The sequence below is a fragment of the Bombus fervidus genome, chromosome 1 (assembly GCF_041682495.2).
Source record: "Bombus fervidus isolate BK054 chromosome 1, iyBomFerv1, whole genome shotgun sequence".
NCBI classification, from domain to species: Eukaryota; Metazoa; Arthropoda; class Insecta; order Hymenoptera; family Apidae; genus Bombus; species Bombus fervidus.
Genome location: NC_091517.1, coordinates 7,116,754 through 7,135,613, shown reverse-complemented (window position 1 = coordinate 7,135,613; position 18,860 = coordinate 7,116,754). Strand labels below are relative to the sequence as shown.

Genomic DNA, 18,860 nt, shown 5'->3' with positions numbered 1-18,860 from the left:
AAATTTCACATGTATACTCGTTTTTACTAAAAAAAATGTTTAATGTTGTTTCATCATATAGAATATGCAATTACATAAAATAATATATTATATTAAATTGTGTATACAAATATTTTACTAAGTACAATTAAATTTCTAAATACATTGTTGCAATTATCATTTTATCTTATGCATAAATATGCCTGAAATTTGTTTTAGAATAAACGGTATACTTAGAAGGGAAAATTTTATATATGTATTTTTATAAGGGACTTGAAATATCACTATTATATCACATAATAATTATTGATAATAGTATAAGTATTTTTACCTATTAGTTATAATTAAAGTTAGATAAAAATAAATAAATGTTTTATTCATTTTCTTCAGGATTATAAAGAAATTTGAGAAAATCCAATTTCTTTTTCTAATATTTTTAAAATTTGTACACCGTCGCTCCATGGAAATACACGTGCACTTATTTTTGGAATCTGGTTATTTTCAGCATGGTTCAACATCTTCATAAGTGTATAATCTTTTCGCGGAAATGCAACATCATGTTCGGAAAGTCGTAAGATCGGGCACAAATCATTTTTGCCATCTCCAACGTATGCTATTCGATCAAAATGTACTCCTTCATCGTTTCTTTTTTTAATGTAATCTTCTAAAATTTGCCCCTTGCATAAATTGATAGTACTCAATTTACAAGAATTTTGGACGTGATACATGTCTAGTTTTATGACCCCATCGTTATCGATTTTCGCAGGATTTGTAAATATTTCAGCAATAACATAATTTAAATTTTTACTTTTTAACCATTCGCTAATAAATAACGTATTTGAATCGCTAATAATAATAATTTCACAACCTCGAGAATGTAATTCTTTTAGAAGATTAACAATGCCCGGTACAGGAGGTATGTTATTAATAGCAGTTTTGATTTGTTTTATGTCGATGGAATTATTGTGAAGCAATTCAAATATCTTCCCCATGTATGTGGTCCAACCGTTAGAACGATATAGATCCTTTACACTGTCTGGCAATTTTTCGTTGGGTAATAGTTTTCGAGCCACGATATCAGTATTATCATTGACAATCGTATGATCAAAATCAAATGCGATGAGTACCGACCGATGCATCTATTAAAATACAAAACATTACAAAGGTAACTGGTATAAATTTATAAGGTTATTCATTTTGAATTTTGATTTTAATATTTCAACACAGTATATTTTTCTCGGGATAACTCGCGATTGGGACATTTCTTAGTATATATTTAATCGTTTAATTCTTAATATTTGTAAAAGATGAAATATATTGCTAATGTATATTGCTCTTATTATTAGCAATACATAAGATTATATAATTTTAAAAGTATATACTTAAATAATTATATACATGTTATTTTAATTATAAAAATTACATTAAAATGTTATACAAGTTATTTCAAAATATTATACTGTTACTTACTGTTAGCCAAATTTTCAATAATACATAAAACTGCAATTTTGATAATATTGTAATTTTTAAATGGAGAACTTGCAACCAAACCTTGCGGCAGGTGTCCAATAACAGATCTTTGTAGAGTTAATAATTTTAACAATATAAATTAGGAGCAAAGAAAAATTTGCAACTGAAATAACTGGCAGATATCCAAATACTGACGTTTGTATAGGTTAAGCAATCTTGATAATATGATTTGTAAACGAGTAAAAATTTGCAACTGATCCCTCAGACAGGTGTCTGAAGACTAAAGATTGAAGACTGACGCTTGCAGGTTAGTATTATGGACATGAAAATAAATAGTATTGCTATTATATCAGTTACAATCAGATACATACAAACCCATTACTTCCCCCACACGCAATTTTATATAATAGTAGATTTTATATATATAATGTATATTAAAAATATATATATTATAATTTTAAAGTATTTTTCAATATTATACCTATTACTTTGTTAGTTTTTTATGTTTCATTAAGTTTATTGTATACATATTTATATATTTTTGAACAATTAATCGTTTTCATAGTTTTATACAGTTCGTCACTTTGAAAATGTAAATAAGTAAATATTACTATAGATCTCTCTTTTATAAACAAATGTTTAATATTTATAAAATAATCAATGTGTATTTAATTACAATGTACTATTTATACAAGTCTGATACAAACGTTAATTATAATACACATTAATAGCCATTTGTATAAAATAATAAATCATTGCATATATAATATAATTATAAAATTCATTAGTGGAACAATATGCTCTCGTTTTCATGTAATATAACAGAGGTAATATTTTTACACACTGAAAGAATTATATTTAAAAATAATATTTCATGGAAAATTTTGAATCTTTGTTGTATATATTCTATGTTTTGATATCCTTTTTTATTTTTAAATTTTATAAAATATGCTAGATAAAAAAAATGTTCAGTCTGTCCCACGATCATGCAGACAGGTTCGATACTCATATATCGAAGCCTAGGGAGAACAGTCCGAAAATTGAGTCGTAACTAGATGTGAAAAATCAATATGATAAGTAAAAATGTTCTCTTTCTTCTCATGCGTGATATTCTATGAATATTTAAGACAGAAACAAAGACATTCTACTCACCTTTGTCTGTCTCGCAAAAATGCAGTTTTATTGACTGTCCATGTTAATTTTTCTTGACTAGATACGACTCAATTTTTGCACGGTTTTCCCTAGTTAATGTCGAATCTGGTATATGTATGATCGTGGTACAGCACATATGTTGAATGGAAAACATTTTCAAATTTTACAAGGCTAAAAAGGAAAATATTGTCATTTTTATTTTATATATTTTAATGAAATAATGTGCTTCCAAGAAATATTAAAATATCAAGTAGCGAAGTGAAAAGTGACAAAAATTTTTCTCTTCCGGAAAAGGTGTGAAAATACATACATACATAGATATACATATGTATATATATATATAACCTATAATTTGGAGCCGATATTTTACTATTTGATTGCAATAGTAAAAACTAATCTTTTTAAAAATATTAAAAAGATTGAAGAAGGAATTATTTAATTCTATTAGTATAGAATAAAATATTTTTTATTTTATTAACGAAAAATTAAAAGTTTTATATTTTGTATAGCAAACAAGAACAACTAGGTATTGTATCAAAAACAGTTTAGTATTAAAAAATATAAATACATTTAATCAAGATAGAAATATGGATGATAATAATGAACAAAGTATTGAACGTGAGATGATAAATGCATGTACAATGGGCAAGGTTGAAATTGTAAACAAATATATTGAATGTAATTATTTTATATTAATAAATTATATTTTATATTGTAAAATAATAATATTTTTAATATAAAAGTATATTTCACTATAATATATAGCTTATGATATAAACAAGTTTTTATGTGATGCATGGACTCCACTTCTGTATGCTACTTTTAATGCGCAAATAAAAGTCATTGAGTATCTCATAAACAATGGAGCTGATGTTAATAAGCATAAAGGTATTTACTTTGTACTTTGTGTTATGTATTAAATGTTTGAGAAAAATTTGAAATCTTATATCGATGGTGTAATATATTAGATGGCTATACACCGTTAATGGCATTATGCAATTGTATTAAGGAAACAACAGAACAACGTATAAAATGTTTAACAATATTAATTGAAGCAGGTGCTAATCCAAATGCAAGCAATAAACAAAGGTATTTACAACATATATATTTTAATATATTAATTATTTTAATAACTATTAAGTAATATTTTTGTAGACAAACACTTCTCATGTATGCTTGTATGTCACAAGAACCAGACTTTATAATAGAACTAATGAAACATATAAAAAATATTAATGCACATGACAATAGGAAGCAAACTGTAAACTCTTTTAGTAATACTAATAGTTATTTCCAATAATAACAATAAAATTATGAATTATTTAATATTTGTAGGCATTGATGTATGCAACAATAGCTAATAAACCAGAAGTAGTCAAAATATTAATAGAAAATGCAGCAGATGTCACAGTAACTGACTGCAGTGGTCTAACTGTACATGATATAGCTTCTATGAAAGGATATGATAAAGTAAGTTAAACTATAACATCGTATTATAAAATATAATATAATGTTAATTATTACAGATTTTGTCGCTATTAAATCTCGATGAAGAAGTAACAATAAATACTTATAAAATATTTAAAGTGTATGAGTGGAAACATATGTTTCCATCACTAGTTAATATAGACAATGAAACTATAGATGCTGATGTTTATACAATCTTATATGGGATGAATTTAGAAAAATATACTCATATTTTTCAAGGAATAAATCTTAAAACATTTTTAACATTAACTGAAAATGACTTAATCCATTTAGGATTGGATATTAATGCACATAGAATGCAATTTACAGAATGTCTTCATAAATTTCATAGGAAAAAATGGAGTATACAAAGCATTGGTGCTATCAATAAATCGTTACCCTATACGTATGTTTACTTCATAATACAATTATGTATTAATTAATTAACTGCAATTATTGTAACATTGAATTATGAAAATGTAATTTTATATTCGTTTTCAGATTATATAATGGTATAGTCTCATTAGGTATATTATCTAAACAAATTGCTGTTATTGGTTCTAGTTTTCGGTATATTAAAAATAGCTTATTAAAGGTAAATAGTGGAAATATATATTTAACTACTGAACAAATATCTAATTATGAGCAAGAGCTTAAAAAGGTACAAGAAACACTTAGTATTCTAAAAAACGAGCTTATGCAAATAAAAGCACTTTCTAAAAGGGTAAATATATAAATATCTGGTAATACACATACATTAAAGAGGAAACATTAAAATATATTTTATTAACATAGGTTGAAAAAGAAAACGATATTGGTATACCCGCAACATATATCAGACCAAAAAAACGTAACATAAATTGGCCTATGTGTTTAAGCATTACATTAATTGCAGGAATCTATTTATCTAAAACAATATACGTCCAGAAATATGGAAATATACATCTTGTGTAATACAAAATTTTACAAATTTTGATGTTCATTTAAATTAGCTAATTTTTTCATTAATGGAAATAGTGGGTGGAATGTTGGAAGATTTTGTTGTCTGACTGTTAATTGATAACGTTCCAGTGGTCCACTACAGAAAGCTAATCTATCTCTTTCATTTGGATGTTTATCCATCCACTGAGATAGTCGACTCACAGACCAACTTGTACTCTATATTAATAGTAATTAACAAATTAGTACCAATCTAAATTTTTTTTAATTTAAGATAATTCAGTTTCATTACAAAATAATAAACATATATTCTCATACCTGATGTGGAGATACTAATTCAGGTGGTGCAGTAGAAAATAAATGTAAAAGAACAAGAGAGGAAGGTATGCCACATTCTCCTTCCCCTCCTAAAACTTTTTGGACAATATCATCCGGACTGAGTGGAAGCAGTGCTTTTAATGCTCGTAATGTTCTATATTGTTGTTGTTCTGATGATCCCAATTGCCCTCCTCTACATAATGGAGCAACAGCTATTTCTATCTAAATGAAAATAAAGAGATAAAAGACTGAAACTTAAATATAAAATTTTAGCATGACACTACACATATATTACAACATACCTGACTAAAATCAACAATGAGTTTGGCTCTTCCGAAATCGGTTAATGGTCTTAATATGCAAGCATGTCTTACAAAAAGTTCAATGCACCGTGAAGCAACAGATTTACAACTAAAAATATGATTAATTTCAGCATTATATCGCAAATACATTATAAAAGTTGTAATTATATTTTTAATTACCATTCAGCAACTACTGCCTGATTTTTATATGGCATAAGAAATGTATTTACAGAACGTAAAATAAATCCTTGCAATTCGCGCATGTAGAGTGAACAGTTAATTTCTTTTCCCATAGGACTACTTGGACTGTAGAGGAAGAATATGCATACATATATAGTATATATATTTTAAGATATATTTAATTTCAGAACATTGTATTTACTTACTCTCGAAATTCTGCATCATCATGCATGGTTAAAATAATACTTTCAATTGCGTCACTAATAGATGCTAACAACGGCGATAGTATGTTTTTTGTTAATACGTCTACTTCTTTAAGAGCTACAGAAATTACTGAATTTCCTTCAGATGGAAGACCAGATAAATTTGCTATTACACGAGTTACTTGACTAGAAAGATAATAAAGTAGGTTTGCAAGAGACACATTTGTTTGCTGAACAGTAGTTGGAGAATCAATTACTTGACTAGCTTCTCCACCCACAAGCAATCCTTGTTCACATTTTAAGCAAAAGAGTCTTATAGCTTTTCCTACATTACGAGCAACTACTGTTGAAAGGCCATCATCGACCAATGACACACTTAATTCACTACAAAGAAATTAAGGGTTGATATTTATTAGACAGCATTAAAAATGAAGATATATATCTATTATCTTAACTTACTTTGTTACTGTTCGTATAAGACTATCAATTTCATCCTGTGTAGGTAATCCTTCCCCAGAAAACATAGTATGTACTGGATCTAATAGACGTGATACTGACCGAGATAAGTATGCGTTTTCAAATGGTAATAATACATTATGACTGAAAGAATATAAATATTATTTTTATTATATAAGATAAGTTATTTGACGTTTTTTTTATATATTTTTCTATTTACTTGATTTTGTAAATACTAATGCTCTGTAATCGTTCCTTCAGACGTTTTCTCAAATCTAGAAATATTCTCAAAAATTTCGGGTATTCACCTTCTAATGCTTGTTTTACAAATGATGAGCCTGAAAACATAAACGCGTTTTTATCAAAACGAAGATTTCAATATTATAACTTTTACCTTGTGCACGTTCAATTAATACTTTAGAAAGTAGAGTGTTTACTCTGTTCCAAAATTTCTGTGATAGCTCATCCAATTCCTTTACATGATGTTCTAATAGTATTCTTTGCAATAGTTCAATCTAAGATAATAATATAGTATATAGTTTGAAAATATGAGTAAATAGATTTAAGAAAGATACAGAACAAATATTTTTCAGTTACATTACTTGTAAACAATGTGCATAAAGAGTATCTTGAAAAAGTCTTTCAAGATTTTCCCAAATTCGTGTGCGTAAATTTCCAGAAGATCCTGGAGAAGGAATAGCAGCTCGTCCAGGTGCTGCTCTTTTTCCAAGGTCTTGATTTGTTGTTAAAGTTACATCTAATGATTCTGAAGCAATTTTTTCAATCTCTGATAAGGCAGAATCTATGACATTATCTATAGCTCCATTTACAACTCTCAAATTTTGAAATACCTGTACAGCTGTACTAACCTATTTGTTGTAAATTATAATTAACAGTTATAAAGATAATAGTATCTAAAAGAATAATCTGTACTTATATACTTTAGCTCTATCCATTGTTTGTAAACCTTGAGATAAAGTATGAGTTGCTATTCTCTGTACTGTTGTTCTATGAGATTTTATAACTTGTTGATCATCAGCAATAACATCTAATCCATTTAAATCTGTATCCATCATCAACTGTTCTATAAACAACAATTATCATGTTTCTTATATATATACTATATATTTTATGAAATGTAAAATTAAAAATAAATTAATATACCAAGTTCATGAAGGCTATTTGCAGCTTTTATGATATCTGGACCTTGCATATTATTTGTCATTTGAGAACATAAACGTTTTGATAAATGTTGCATTCTAGCTACTCTCCGTAGCAAATCAGAAGTTTCATGAAGCCTTGCTAGAACAATTGTCTGAGTCTCAATTCTATTAAAAGGATCAATAATTTTTCCACGTAAACGTTCTACAGCTGATAAAAGGCTCTAAAACAAAAATTTATATTTTATTCAAAGTAATATTTATTTCCCTCAATATTTATAAATGTATTTATGTGTACCTGGACATGTAACTGCATTATTGAAAGCACACCTTCCAATTTTTCTACCCATGATGCTTGAGACAATAAATCTTCATGATTAGCTAATACTTGCTTCTGTAATTCGGCATTCAATATTTCAATGGCTATATCAAAAATATTATATGTTATAATATATCATAACATTATGTTGGAGATATAATAATTTTTTTATTCACCTTGTCCTAATTTATTTATTTGTTGTGCCACTGATAACATTTGGCTAATATCACCTTTTTTGGATTCACCATCAGAAAATTGTTTAAAAAAATCTGAAAGGCATATACTTAAAAAGATAACTTTAATACATATTTTGACACACAATGTTGAATAAATTACCATCATTTTCTATATCCTCCCAATTTTTAATTTCATCCATCATCAAGTTAAGAGTGTTGAAAATACAGATTGAAAATGAAAGATAATTAATGATACGTATGTAGGAAAATGTTATAGGTTGTAATTACTTCATATATTTTAAATGTTACATTTACTTGTTACTATAATTATGATATTTTTTATCATTTACACTATATTATTTAAGCGAAAATTTCACTAATAAAAATATCTGCATCTGTAGGTATATCTTCGTTATATTTTCCTCTCTGGACAAATGCAGGATAATAAATGTAGGTTCATGCATTAGTGTTAGTACAATTTATAAATACAGAACCATATGTCAAGTGTATGTAACATATCAAAATAAAATTGACAAACAACTTGAACAGTGGACTGTTCAGATCAATTTCTTTAAAAAAATGATACATAGTCTTTTTATTATCAACTCGTCAGGGTAAGTATTAAATCGTGAGTAAACATATATATTTGGTATCTGACAAGTATTTGGTTAGAAATTTGCATATGATCATATATATATATCGTATTTTATACATATTTCAAAAGATTTTATATATGATTAAAAAATTTCAATTCTGGGTTTCATAAACTTAAAATACTGTTTATCCTTAGAGATGTTTTCATGGAAAAACATTGGAAAAGTGCAGTGGCACGGTCATTATGTGACTACTTCTTTGATCAACAGCGAAGAGTTTTATCTCCTGAAGACACACCACCTGTAATAGCTACACCTCATCATTATCTCATTAGTATATATCGTTGTAATATGTTTTTTGTTGCGGTATGCATGACAGAAGGTATTTATTCATAATATGATATTAATAAATTGTTTCGATTGTAAAATATATTTTAAATATTATTTTTATTTTATAGTTCCGCCATTATTTGTGATAGAATTTTTACACAGAGTAGTGGATACTTTTGAAGACTATTTTAGTGAATGTACAGAAACTATCATAAAAGAAAATTATGTGGTTGTCTATGAATTATTAGATGAAATGTTGGACAATGGTTTTCCATTAGCTACAGAATCTAATATTTTGAAGGAACTTATTAAACCACCAAATATATTAAGAACTATCGCAAATACTGTAACAGGAAAATCTAAGTAAGTATATTAACTATATATTTGAGGTAAAATATAAAAATTGATATATATATTTAATCTTATATATAAATTATAGTGTTAGTGCAACATTACCAAGTGGACAATTATCTAATGTTCCTTGGAGGCGTACTGGTGTTAAATATACAAATAATGAAGCATATTTTGATGTTGTAGAAGAAGTTGATGCTATTATAGATAGAACTGGTGCAACTGTGTTTGCAGAAATTCAAGGCTATGTATGCTTTTTGTCTAATATTATCAATACTGATTTATTTATTGATAAAAATATTTATGCAATAAATATATTGTATAATTATATGTTTAAATTATAGATTGACTGTTGTATAAAATTAAGTGGTATGCCAGATTTAACACTTTCTTTCATGAATCCCAGATTATTTGATGATGTCAGTTTTCATCCTTGTGTTAGATTTAAAAGATGGGAGGTAAGAACAAGTAAAAGTTTAAACTTATTAATTACATCATTAATAGAATACTTTTTTTCCCAGTCAGAACGAATACTTTCCTTTATTCCACCAGATGGTAATTTTCGTCTTCTTTCTTATCACATAGGATCACAAAGTATTGTGGCAATTCCAATATATGTAAGACATAATATTAGTCTCAAGGAATTAGGAGGTGGGAGATTAGACATAACTGTTGGGCCAAAGCAAACCATTGGCAGAACTGTGTGCATTATATTTTTCTTATATTTTTATGTAGAAATGTAAAAAAACTGATATAATTTTAATGCATATATATTTTAGGTAGAAAATGTTACATTAGAAATTCCTATGCCAAAAATAGTTTTAAATTGTACATTAACTCCAAATCAAGGAAAATACTCATTTGATCCCGTGAGCAAAATACTCTTATGGGATATTGGAAGGATAGATGTTTCCAAATTACCAAACTTAAGAGGCTCTGTAAAATAATTATACGATTATAAAATAATTTTTTAGGGTGTAAGTAAACATACATAAATTAAAAACTAATTTAAAAAATTAATTTTTTAGATTACTATTCAAAATTCTGCCAGTATAATGGAATCTAATCCTGCAATTAATGTATGTATATATTATATATATGTATTACTATTGTATGTAATATAGTTTAACAATTATTTTACTTTAGGTTCACTTTACAATCAATCAGTTGGCAGTTTCTGGCTTAAAAGTTAATCGATTAGATATGTACGGAGAAAAATATAAACCATTTAAAGGTGTGAAATATATTACCAAAGCAGGAAAATTTCAAATTAGAATGTAAATAAGAATAATGTGAAACATTTCTCATATCAATCATAAGATTAAATATGTGTGTTAAACTTCATAAGAATATATATAATTAAAAGTAAATAATAATAAAATCTTGTAAAACAAATTAATTTGATTTTTATTTGCATTATATGTTAAACTTTCATTCTGAATGTACTTACAGTCAAGCATTTCATTATGCTTTTTAATGTAAATGATTTCAAGTATACTATATTATTAATGACACAATAAAAAATCGTGTTCACTGGCAATGGAATAAGCACTAGTGACAAAATTTATGAAGAGGGAAAGAAAATATTAAAAGAATATAATTATAAACTTGAAATTAATTTAAAATTTATTTTATTAGCAAAGTATATTTTATAAAAGAATGTCATAAATAATATAAGTAACTTATTTCGATCTTGTTTTAAAACACTTGTTTTAAAAAATAATCTAGACTATTAAATAAATTAATCTATAATAGGTTGATGACGTGATAATCTCTTAACTTCAAGGTCTTCCCATGTTAGATGTGTTGCATATGTAAATAATCGTTCCATATTAGTTGCATAAATTGTATGATTACTAACAAGATTTTTATACATCTGTTTGAAATAAAACAGATATTAAACCATAAAATATTAAGCATTATTTAAATAGTTACAATGAATTACTTTCCCTAACCTTTAGTGTATGTTGTAAATCAGATGTATTAACAGGTTTTAATGAAGGTGGAATAGTTTGTGGAGAACATGCGTAAGCAAAAGCTGTAGCTTGCTCTGCTTCTTCAATATTTGGTTTTATCATAGGCACTTGACCATAAGGATCTATTATTTCTGTTACAGTGTAGTCCGATGATCTTAATATGTGAGTAGAATTTCTTTTCCATGAACTAGGTACTGGTTCTCCAATATTATAAATAAATGAACCATCTCTAACAGCATACCCTTTTCTTCTTGTAAATATTGCTGTAAGTATATTTTTTAAAAAGATCTGTGTAGCTGCTATAACTATATGTGCAGTACTTTCTTCTGCTCCATCCATATTATTTTCCCATGCTGCAAGCATTAATCTTGCTAAAACAAAAGTTCTATCTGGCAGTACAAGTTCTTGAGCACTAGAACGATTTGCTCCGATAGGCTCATCTCCAACAGGTGATGAGGTTTGACTTAATACTTCAACATACATATCTGCGGGCTAAATATAAAATATAAAAGATATTATAGTTTATGTATAAATAAATAAATTGACTATAATTCTATACCTCAAAATTTGATTTGTCAGTTCTATATTTGCGTTTTAATCTTAGCCTCTTTTCTTTTATAGCTTTATCACGATCTAACTTCCGTGTAGGTGTAGCAGCAGCTAAACCTCTAACTTTATTAAATAAACAAAGAAGAAATTCATTATGAAGATGAACTTGATCTTCTGTCATGATATTTCTTGCTTCACAATCAAATTCTTCTTTCGTTGTCTAAAATAATAACATTTTATGAATGACATTATTAATGATATTATAAACTATTTTTAAATATTAAAATGTCACAATAATACTAAATACCTTCATTTGAAACCACAGTTTCATCTTTTCAAAGTACCTATCAGCAATGTAAGATTTTTAAGAATTATACTTTAATATTTATAAATATTTTATATAAAAAACAGAAAAAATAAGAAGATTTTAAGCATTTAAAATGATAAAAAGTTCTGAAATATAATATTCTATTTATAATGAAAATTATGTAAAATATTTTTTTCCAAATGCGTTGGGTATATAATAACCTTTTTCTTAAACTAATAAAATATATCTTACACTTTTGCATTTTCACCAAGCGAGGCTACAAGACTTTTCCTCGCTAAATTTAATTCTTTTGACGTTGTCATTTTTGAGAGAGAAATAAGCTCTATAGAGAATAACCTATAAGTATGGTCAATTTCAACGTAATCCTTAAATATTGCTTTCAATTTGTATTTATATGTACTGTAATATTTTTGATTTAATTACACTGTTACTCATATATTTCGATAAGTTTTATACTGATTGTTTATAATTTTGTGACATTTCTCTAAGCAATGAAGTCTCTTAATAAAAATTTTTATACTGACTTCCATATTAATATACAATGTAGTATATACATATGTATATGTATATATTTATGTATGTATATTGTTTAATATTATAAATTTTTGAATGTTTTATATGGAATACTTGAAAATGAAGAATAAATATCATTCAATTATAAATTATAGTTATACAGATATCTCTCATATAACATAATATTTCTATAACACGATTTCGCTTATCGGTTCGATAATTGGAGAAATCGCCGTAGAAAAAGGTACGTAATGAAAATTTTTAAATATAAGCATTCGATATTTTTCATTCGAGCAAGCGTATATATTATCCTAAATTAGCGTACCGAATTTCGGAATATTGAAATTTTTGATTCATTTTTAGTTTGTGCAATATCAAGCCTTTGAAAAAGCCACTCAAAAATTTATTTGCAATAAGCAAGTAGCAACGAAGTTTTTTTTATAAAAAGTTGATATTTTTTATAGATAATTTAACATTTAATTATGCCAGATAGTAAATTTTCTCTGTGTGAAAATGAAAAAATATTAGGTTGCTCGGAAAGTTCGTGCCGATTTTTGGTAGGTAGCATTAGGACAGGTCTGAATATATCAGAATGACTGAAAACAAATAACATGTGTATATATACTAAAAGGTGATATTTCAGGCATTTTTAGAAAAAAGTTTGGTTAGGATACATTAATCTTTGTTAGTTTTATACGCTCTTAAATATTGGAGGAAATAAAGCACGTTATAGGCATTTGATGCTTTTTTCTACTGAAAAGGCAAAAATGCAACACAAGCAGCAAATAAGATATGCGCTGTTTATGGTGACGGCGCTATAGTTGAAAGAATTGTGCGGAAATGGTTTGCTAGGTTTAAAGCTGTTGATTCCAACCTTGAAGATAAAGAACTCACACCTATTGTTCTAGTTGTTCTATACTACAAGTGCTGCACTATGTGGCCATGTGCTGAAGGTGTTGCACGTTAGCATATACAAGAACCTTAGTTGCACCACAAACGAAATATATTTGCTGTGGTTCACACTACAAAGGCCTATTTCATTATACTGTTCTATGGGAAAGTTCATATTTTCCTACTCGAGATAGATAAATACTAGAATAACAAAACCGCGCTATAAATAAATTCAGTTGCCTCAGAAAGAGAAATTAATCGTTTATTATATTTCTTTTAGAGGAGAAAAGAAAATCTTTGCTTTCTAACGATAATAAATCAGTGAAATGATGCAGTAATTCTAATATATTCTTCATACACAATAATTTTTTAGATTTAACATTAAATTTATTTTCCTCGTGAGAATGTTTTTGTTATACTAAGGCCTATGTTACTTCTATAGAACGTATTGTAAATGTGATTGCTTTGAGTTCGCCTTTAGTATTTTCATTATAAGTTATAAACTTCTGCATTTTTTATTTTCTGTTAATAAAAATTTTATTAACATATTAGTGGAACGTTCTCGATTAAAATGAAACCAAATACGATATTGTTATAAAATTCGGTTATGTTGACTGAGTTTATGAATCTTCCTTGATCATACTTGTCGCTGTACAATATCAAGCAACGTCCTAGCTGCTAAGACTCGTTTTACGTTTAACCCTTTGCACTCGAGGGGCGACAGTCCCTGTTTATGCTAGATTTCGACATCTCCAATTGATGAGAATACAATATTGGTTCGTAAATTGGTTCCTTAGCTCTTTGTGTTCTTTGTTAGGAAGTGTACAGTGTTAGACTTTAAAATGGAAATGAAATATTTAATCCCATATCCCTCTGAAACTATGGTTCTGACAACGTCTCTAACGTTATTTCGGATTCGACGATCATAGCAGAAGCATTACAGTTTAGAAACCCTAAAAAAATGGTTTTTGGAAGTGAAATTAGCTCAAATGAAGATGAACTTGATTTTGAACTGTTGAAGAATGAGATCAATTATATTCAAGAATGCATCTTAGTGAATGCTTTATAAATTATCATACAAAAAAAAAAATATAGAAATTAATATTACAAAATCATATTTTCAAAGATGTAAATATAGATAAATTGTTAGAATATAATGTTTTTGTAAGTTAACTTGTACATAAAATCAATTTACGCTGGCTGTAAGACACGCGTCACGTATACGTTAAATCATCCGGAGTAGCTGCTACGCCCGACTGAAGAAGTCCTCGAGTGCAAAGGTTTAACCCCTTGTCATATAAAACCGAGTGAAACTCGTGGTAAGAAATTTGGCCTAAAAACAATAAGCACGAGCCTGACTCGTGGTACTTTGTTCGGACCAAACTTAAACAATACGAGCCTGGCTCGTGATATTTCATTCGAGACAAAGGTAAACAACACGAGTCAGACTCGTGGTTCAGTTGTCCTTGATATTTTCTTTAGTTATGTGTAATTCTTTTTATTTTCACACGTTTGGATTATAATTGCCTAAAAGAATTAAACGGCCCTTATACCTATCATGTCAGCAAAAAGAAAATTTAATATTGATGGCAGTAGTGAGAAGTGTGTTATTATTGCGGACAGTGATTCGGTAGATCCTTTTGATAATGATAATGATGGTAGCGATATTGTGTTTCCTATTGTTTCATTGTTTCGAAAAATATCACACGGTTGAAGATTACTAATTTTCTACGAGTTTTCTCAAAACATTATTAATTTAAACTAAGTATTAATTTACAAATTGATACATTATCTACTTTCAAATAATAAATCATTTTTGTTCACTGATGAATCGATCATAATTATTTCCCAGACATCTTAAAAGCATTAGTTGTGCTCAAATGTATTTATTATTTCACAATTTCTGTTGTTGCGCCGAAATGTACATGTCATAAGACGCATACAATTTGTGCAAGCACACGGCTAAACAGCTAAATGACTCGACACGTAACCGACCTTCTTGTTTATTGTGGCCGGAGCAATCGGGAGTTAAGAGTGAGACAAGGGGTTAACGGACGATATAAATAGACACGAACACGATACACGATAACATACTAATCATTGTTCTTCCTCCTTCCCTTTTTTTCTCGTGCCATTGTATGTCATTATCTTTAATGTTATGTATGTAAACAAAAGGCAATCGCTGGCTACAATCTTAGGTGAGCAATCTATTAAGCATCTTTGTGTTAAGTTATCAATCTTAATATGTATTGTAATCTTCTATAGATTAAATCAATAAATAAAAACTCAGAGAATTAATAAGTTTTATCGCATACCACGTTGTCTCGTGGTGGTCAAATTCAAAAAAATTATCTCTTAAATCATGAATTAATCTTGCATATGCAGTTATGCACGGAGCTTGTCCCAAACTCGCCCTATTCTCGTTTGTCTACATAAACAGAAGATTTTTTTTTTTTTTTTTTTATTGATTATTTGGTAAATTTTTACAATTTGTCCAGAAGGACATTTGGTAAAATATTATAGCTTAGAGAATAAAAGAATAAAAAAATAAAAAAAATAAAAAAAATAAAAAAAAATAAAAAAATAAAAAAAAAAAATAAATAAACAGAAGATAAGCGTTAAGATTCGAGCAAGTCGTTCTATCCGGTCATTGGAAATTAATACAGACACATATGATGCCACGGATGCACAATTACAGGCAGAATTTACTGTACATACAGTTACATGCAAAGAAAAAAGCTCAAAACGACATACTCAAACAACATCAAAATCAAAATCAACCATGGAAATCGAAGCAAACGTAGCGATTCTACAATTTCACCGATAAAATAATAGAGGAAGCATGTCAATCTCATTCATTTTGTAAGGAGCGAATACAAAGAGATTTATAATATGTATGTTATTGTAGATAAAACGTATATTGGTTTTCGACAATCTTAATCTTGTGAAAATTCTGAGGTAAGTGTTAAGCTTTTTTGATTCAGTTCACAGTCCTCTTGACAGAAGGTTCATCACTCTGATCACCTCGTAGCCAAATCTTTCTAGAAAACCCTTATTGTTCTCTACGTGTTACAAGGCATCGTAATCCCCAAGACATCGACCTTGTGTACGCGATCCTTGACGGACAACAGAGGCCCTTGTTTGTACCTCGAAATTATAACATTCACGATTCTTAAGCCGGACACTCATTTGTTACTTAATAATTTTACTGACACTCGTTAGTTCGTTAGTGGTAACGCGATTCGGTACTGTAAGAAGCATTAAAAGTGAATTCGCGATAGCGTGGTTTTGCTTTTATGTTCGTCTACGGTGACGACTGTATAAAAAAAGGCCCTAGTACCCTCCGCGTCGCAGCCACGTAAAAGACTGCCAACCAAAGCTCGTCAACTTGTGCTATAGCGAAGAGGAGTGCATAACTTTCAACAACCTCAAGTGGCTTCGCTATTTCTTCTTAGAACCCAGAATGACGAAATCCAGGCAATCGCAAGCGCGAAACGTCGGAATCGCTGGCCTACATACCATGTGGTGAGGGCTTGATTTATGTTACATCCGGTGACTCTTTACGTTCAAGGTGGCCACCAGCTGTGCACATAGAATTAAGCGGATCACAGTAATTCTAACGAACTGTCATAAAACGAGGCTTTTTGATTTACCGTTAAGGCCGTCAATTGGCATAAAACATCTTCGAGTCAAGAGGTTCCTTATGATTATTGTTCCATCAGATAAAAATTGAGGAAACGTGGGTTTTCCCACGTTTCCCGGGATTCCACCTGCAAGCGACCAGTGGTAGGGCGATCACCACCGAGTAAGAGTTTTCCTTTACAACAGCATCGTCACTGGACTTCACTGGTTCATTATCTTTAGAACAGTCAACATATCTTTACTGGGTTTACACCCGTCAATCATTCACTACTTAATTTATACTTTACGCACCAGCGTAACTCTCTTCTTTACAAAGTTGTTGGAAATATATAATATCTTTGAACTGTTAATCAAGTATTATACTAATTAAACCACCTCTATTATCCTAATCGAAATAGAGGATCGATCAGTTGGTGGCGTCGATTGTCAAATCGTAACGGAAATTTACGACTCCTGTTGACGCGCTTTTTCGCGATTGCGTCTCTCCGCGACTGGTCGAATAGACATGGTCCTTCGAATCGGATATATGTTAATTGAAAAGTGCACTCAGCAGTGACCACACAGTGTTACGTGAATACATCAAAACCAGCAGCGGAAGCGTTATCATTTCAGCGAAGCCAGTGACGTCAGAGGAACGCAATCACGCAACCTTCCGCCGCAGTTGGACATCTAATGTGTCTTTTGGTAACGTGTTCATTCCTTAGCGTAGATCGCCATACTGGACCCTAGGGCCATAGGGGTTGGTGTTACGCCCAACCAGCGTACAAGGTACCCAGTACCTTGCTACCTGGATTAGTTAAGCTTGCAGGGGCTGTCACTCATTTCAGGTCGAACGGAGCGCTTTCTAAGCCCTATCGCCTCTCCAGGACGGTTCCAGAGCAGGTGGGACGCTGCTCACCCGCCGACGGCCATTCGAGGGAACCAATACCCCTTAAATCCACCATCTTGCCAGCATCTTGGCCATCAACCACTGCCACCACGAGTCCAAGCCTAAATTGGCCGAATTGAGGGGTCGCAACTCCCTCCGGGCTTTTACTTAACCCCCGTGGTACCAACCTTAGTCATTGGTGGGACTATCGTGTGGATGTACGGCCACGTCACTGCTGGTCGGCGATTTGCTAACCGTGCTCGACAGTTCCGGATGGAACTTATGTAAGCGGGGGCCTCAAAGTATAAAGTACCCGGGAACTTATCCCAACGGTCCCACTCTTGGCTTCAGGATCGTGGGTGCGCTACTACCCAAGGCCACGTAGAGAGAGTGTAACCGTACTTAAACGTCTTACACTCCCGGCGACCTTCCCTGCGGTGTACATAAAGGACTCACGTAAGCGGGACGCTTGTCCCGACGGTCCTCCCTGGTTTCGGGATGTTGAGGTTATTAGATGTATGTGAACAAAGGAACGCGTGGATAAATTGTAAGGTAGAAAATATATTTTAAATACTGAAGTGTAAATACAAGTCGGAGTATAATTGAGCTGGTCCAGATCCGCGCGCTAGCAGTGTTACCCTATGACTGAAAACCCTGAAGCCATCGTCGCCTGTCTACTGTTTACGGTTTGCCTTCAT

The 18,860-nt window shown here is 29.9% G+C and overlaps 5 protein-coding genes across 8 annotated transcripts in view; 2 read left to right on the top strand and 3 right to left on the bottom strand.

Annotated features, from left to right (window-relative positions):
- Window positions 1-212: 212 nt before the first annotated feature.
- LOC139985406 (pyridoxal phosphate phosphatase PHOSPHO2) lies at window positions 213-1,814 on the bottom strand. The gene is made up of 2 exons (XM_071999855.1): window positions 1,450-1,814; window positions 213-1,118 (listed from the first exon to the last, which is right to left on the bottom strand). The coding sequence occupies exon 2, from the start codon at window positions 1,116-1,118 to the stop codon at window positions 372-374; it is 747 nt and encodes a 248-aa protein (XP_071855956.1). The 5' UTR covers window positions 1,450-1,814; the 3' UTR covers window positions 213-371.
- An 882-nt stretch (window positions 1,815-2,696) lies between these two features.
- LOC139998252 (ankyrin repeat, SAM and basic leucine zipper domain-containing protein 1) lies at window positions 2,697-5,383 on the top strand. The gene is made up of 9 exons (XM_072022715.1): window positions 2,697-2,895; window positions 3,111-3,279; window positions 3,367-3,489; window positions 3,570-3,690; window positions 3,757-3,862; window positions 3,937-4,071; window positions 4,128-4,474; window positions 4,570-4,792; window positions 4,864-5,383. The coding sequence occupies exons 2-9, from the start codon at window positions 3,189-3,191 to the stop codon at window positions 5,020-5,022; spliced, it is 1,305 nt and encodes a 434-aa protein (XP_071878816.1). The 5' UTR covers window positions 2,697-2,895; window positions 3,111-3,188; the 3' UTR covers window positions 5,023-5,383.
- The window catches only part of Fws (Conserved oligomeric Golgi complex subunit 5 four way stop), a 221,738-nt gene continuing 207,703 nt past the window's right edge, over window positions 4,826-18,860 (bottom strand). The window contains exons 1-14 of one of the 3 annotated variants that reach the window (XM_072021552.1): window positions 8,282-8,559; window positions 8,122-8,214; window positions 7,925-8,049; window positions 7,631-7,850; window positions 7,408-7,550; window positions 7,069-7,335; window positions 6,861-6,981; window positions 6,687-6,804; window positions 6,470-6,610; window positions 6,014-6,394; window positions 5,808-5,933; window positions 5,628-5,736; window positions 5,326-5,547; window positions 4,826-5,226 (exon numbers count right to left, since the gene is read on the bottom strand). In XM_072021552.1, the coding sequence (XP_071877653.1) occupies window positions 5,032-5,226; window positions 5,326-5,547; window positions 5,628-5,736; window positions 5,808-5,933; window positions 6,014-6,394; window positions 6,470-6,610; window positions 6,687-6,804; window positions 6,861-6,981; window positions 7,069-7,335; window positions 7,408-7,550; window positions 7,631-7,850; window positions 7,925-8,049; window positions 8,122-8,214; window positions 8,282-8,324 (2,304 nt within the window). In that variant the 5' untranslated portion in view covers window positions 8,325-8,559 and the 3' untranslated portion in view covers window positions 4,826-5,031. Of the gene's footprint in view, window positions 5,227-5,325; window positions 5,548-5,627; window positions 5,737-5,807; window positions 5,934-6,013; window positions 6,395-6,469; window positions 6,611-6,686; window positions 6,805-6,860; window positions 6,982-7,068; window positions 7,336-7,407; window positions 7,551-7,630; window positions 7,851-7,924; window positions 8,050-8,121; window positions 8,215-8,281; window positions 8,560-18,860 lie in introns of those variants that run through there. The other 2 variants (XM_072021743.1, XM_072021833.1) reach the window with 2 other exon arrangements.
- Carmine (AP-3 complex subunit carmine) lies at window positions 8,565-10,790 on the top strand. The gene is made up of 9 exons (XM_072023012.1): window positions 8,565-8,735; window positions 8,912-9,096; window positions 9,173-9,407; window positions 9,484-9,643; window positions 9,740-9,853; window positions 9,917-10,096; window positions 10,175-10,333; window positions 10,424-10,474; window positions 10,542-10,790. Exons 1-9 carry the CDS (start codon window positions 8,701-8,703, stop codon window positions 10,674-10,676), a joined length of 1,254 nt encoding a protein of 417 aa, XP_071879113.1. The 5' UTR covers window positions 8,565-8,700; the 3' UTR covers window positions 10,677-10,790.
- On the bottom strand, window positions 11,010-12,780 carry LOC139986325 (transcriptional adapter 1). 2 transcript variants are annotated; one of them, XM_072001598.1, is made up of 5 exons: window positions 12,480-12,780; window positions 12,228-12,264; window positions 11,931-12,140; window positions 11,351-11,863; window positions 11,010-11,271 (listed from the first exon to the last, which is right to left on the bottom strand). In XM_072001598.1, the coding sequence occupies exons 1-5, from the start codon at window positions 12,548-12,550 to the stop codon at window positions 11,137-11,139; spliced, it is 966 nt and encodes a 321-aa protein (XP_071857699.1). In that variant the 5' UTR covers window positions 12,551-12,780; the 3' UTR covers window positions 11,010-11,136. The 2 variants fall into 2 exon arrangements, with proteins under 2 accessions (XP_071857699.1, XP_071857780.1); XM_072001679.1 differs by lacking the exon at window positions 12,228-12,264.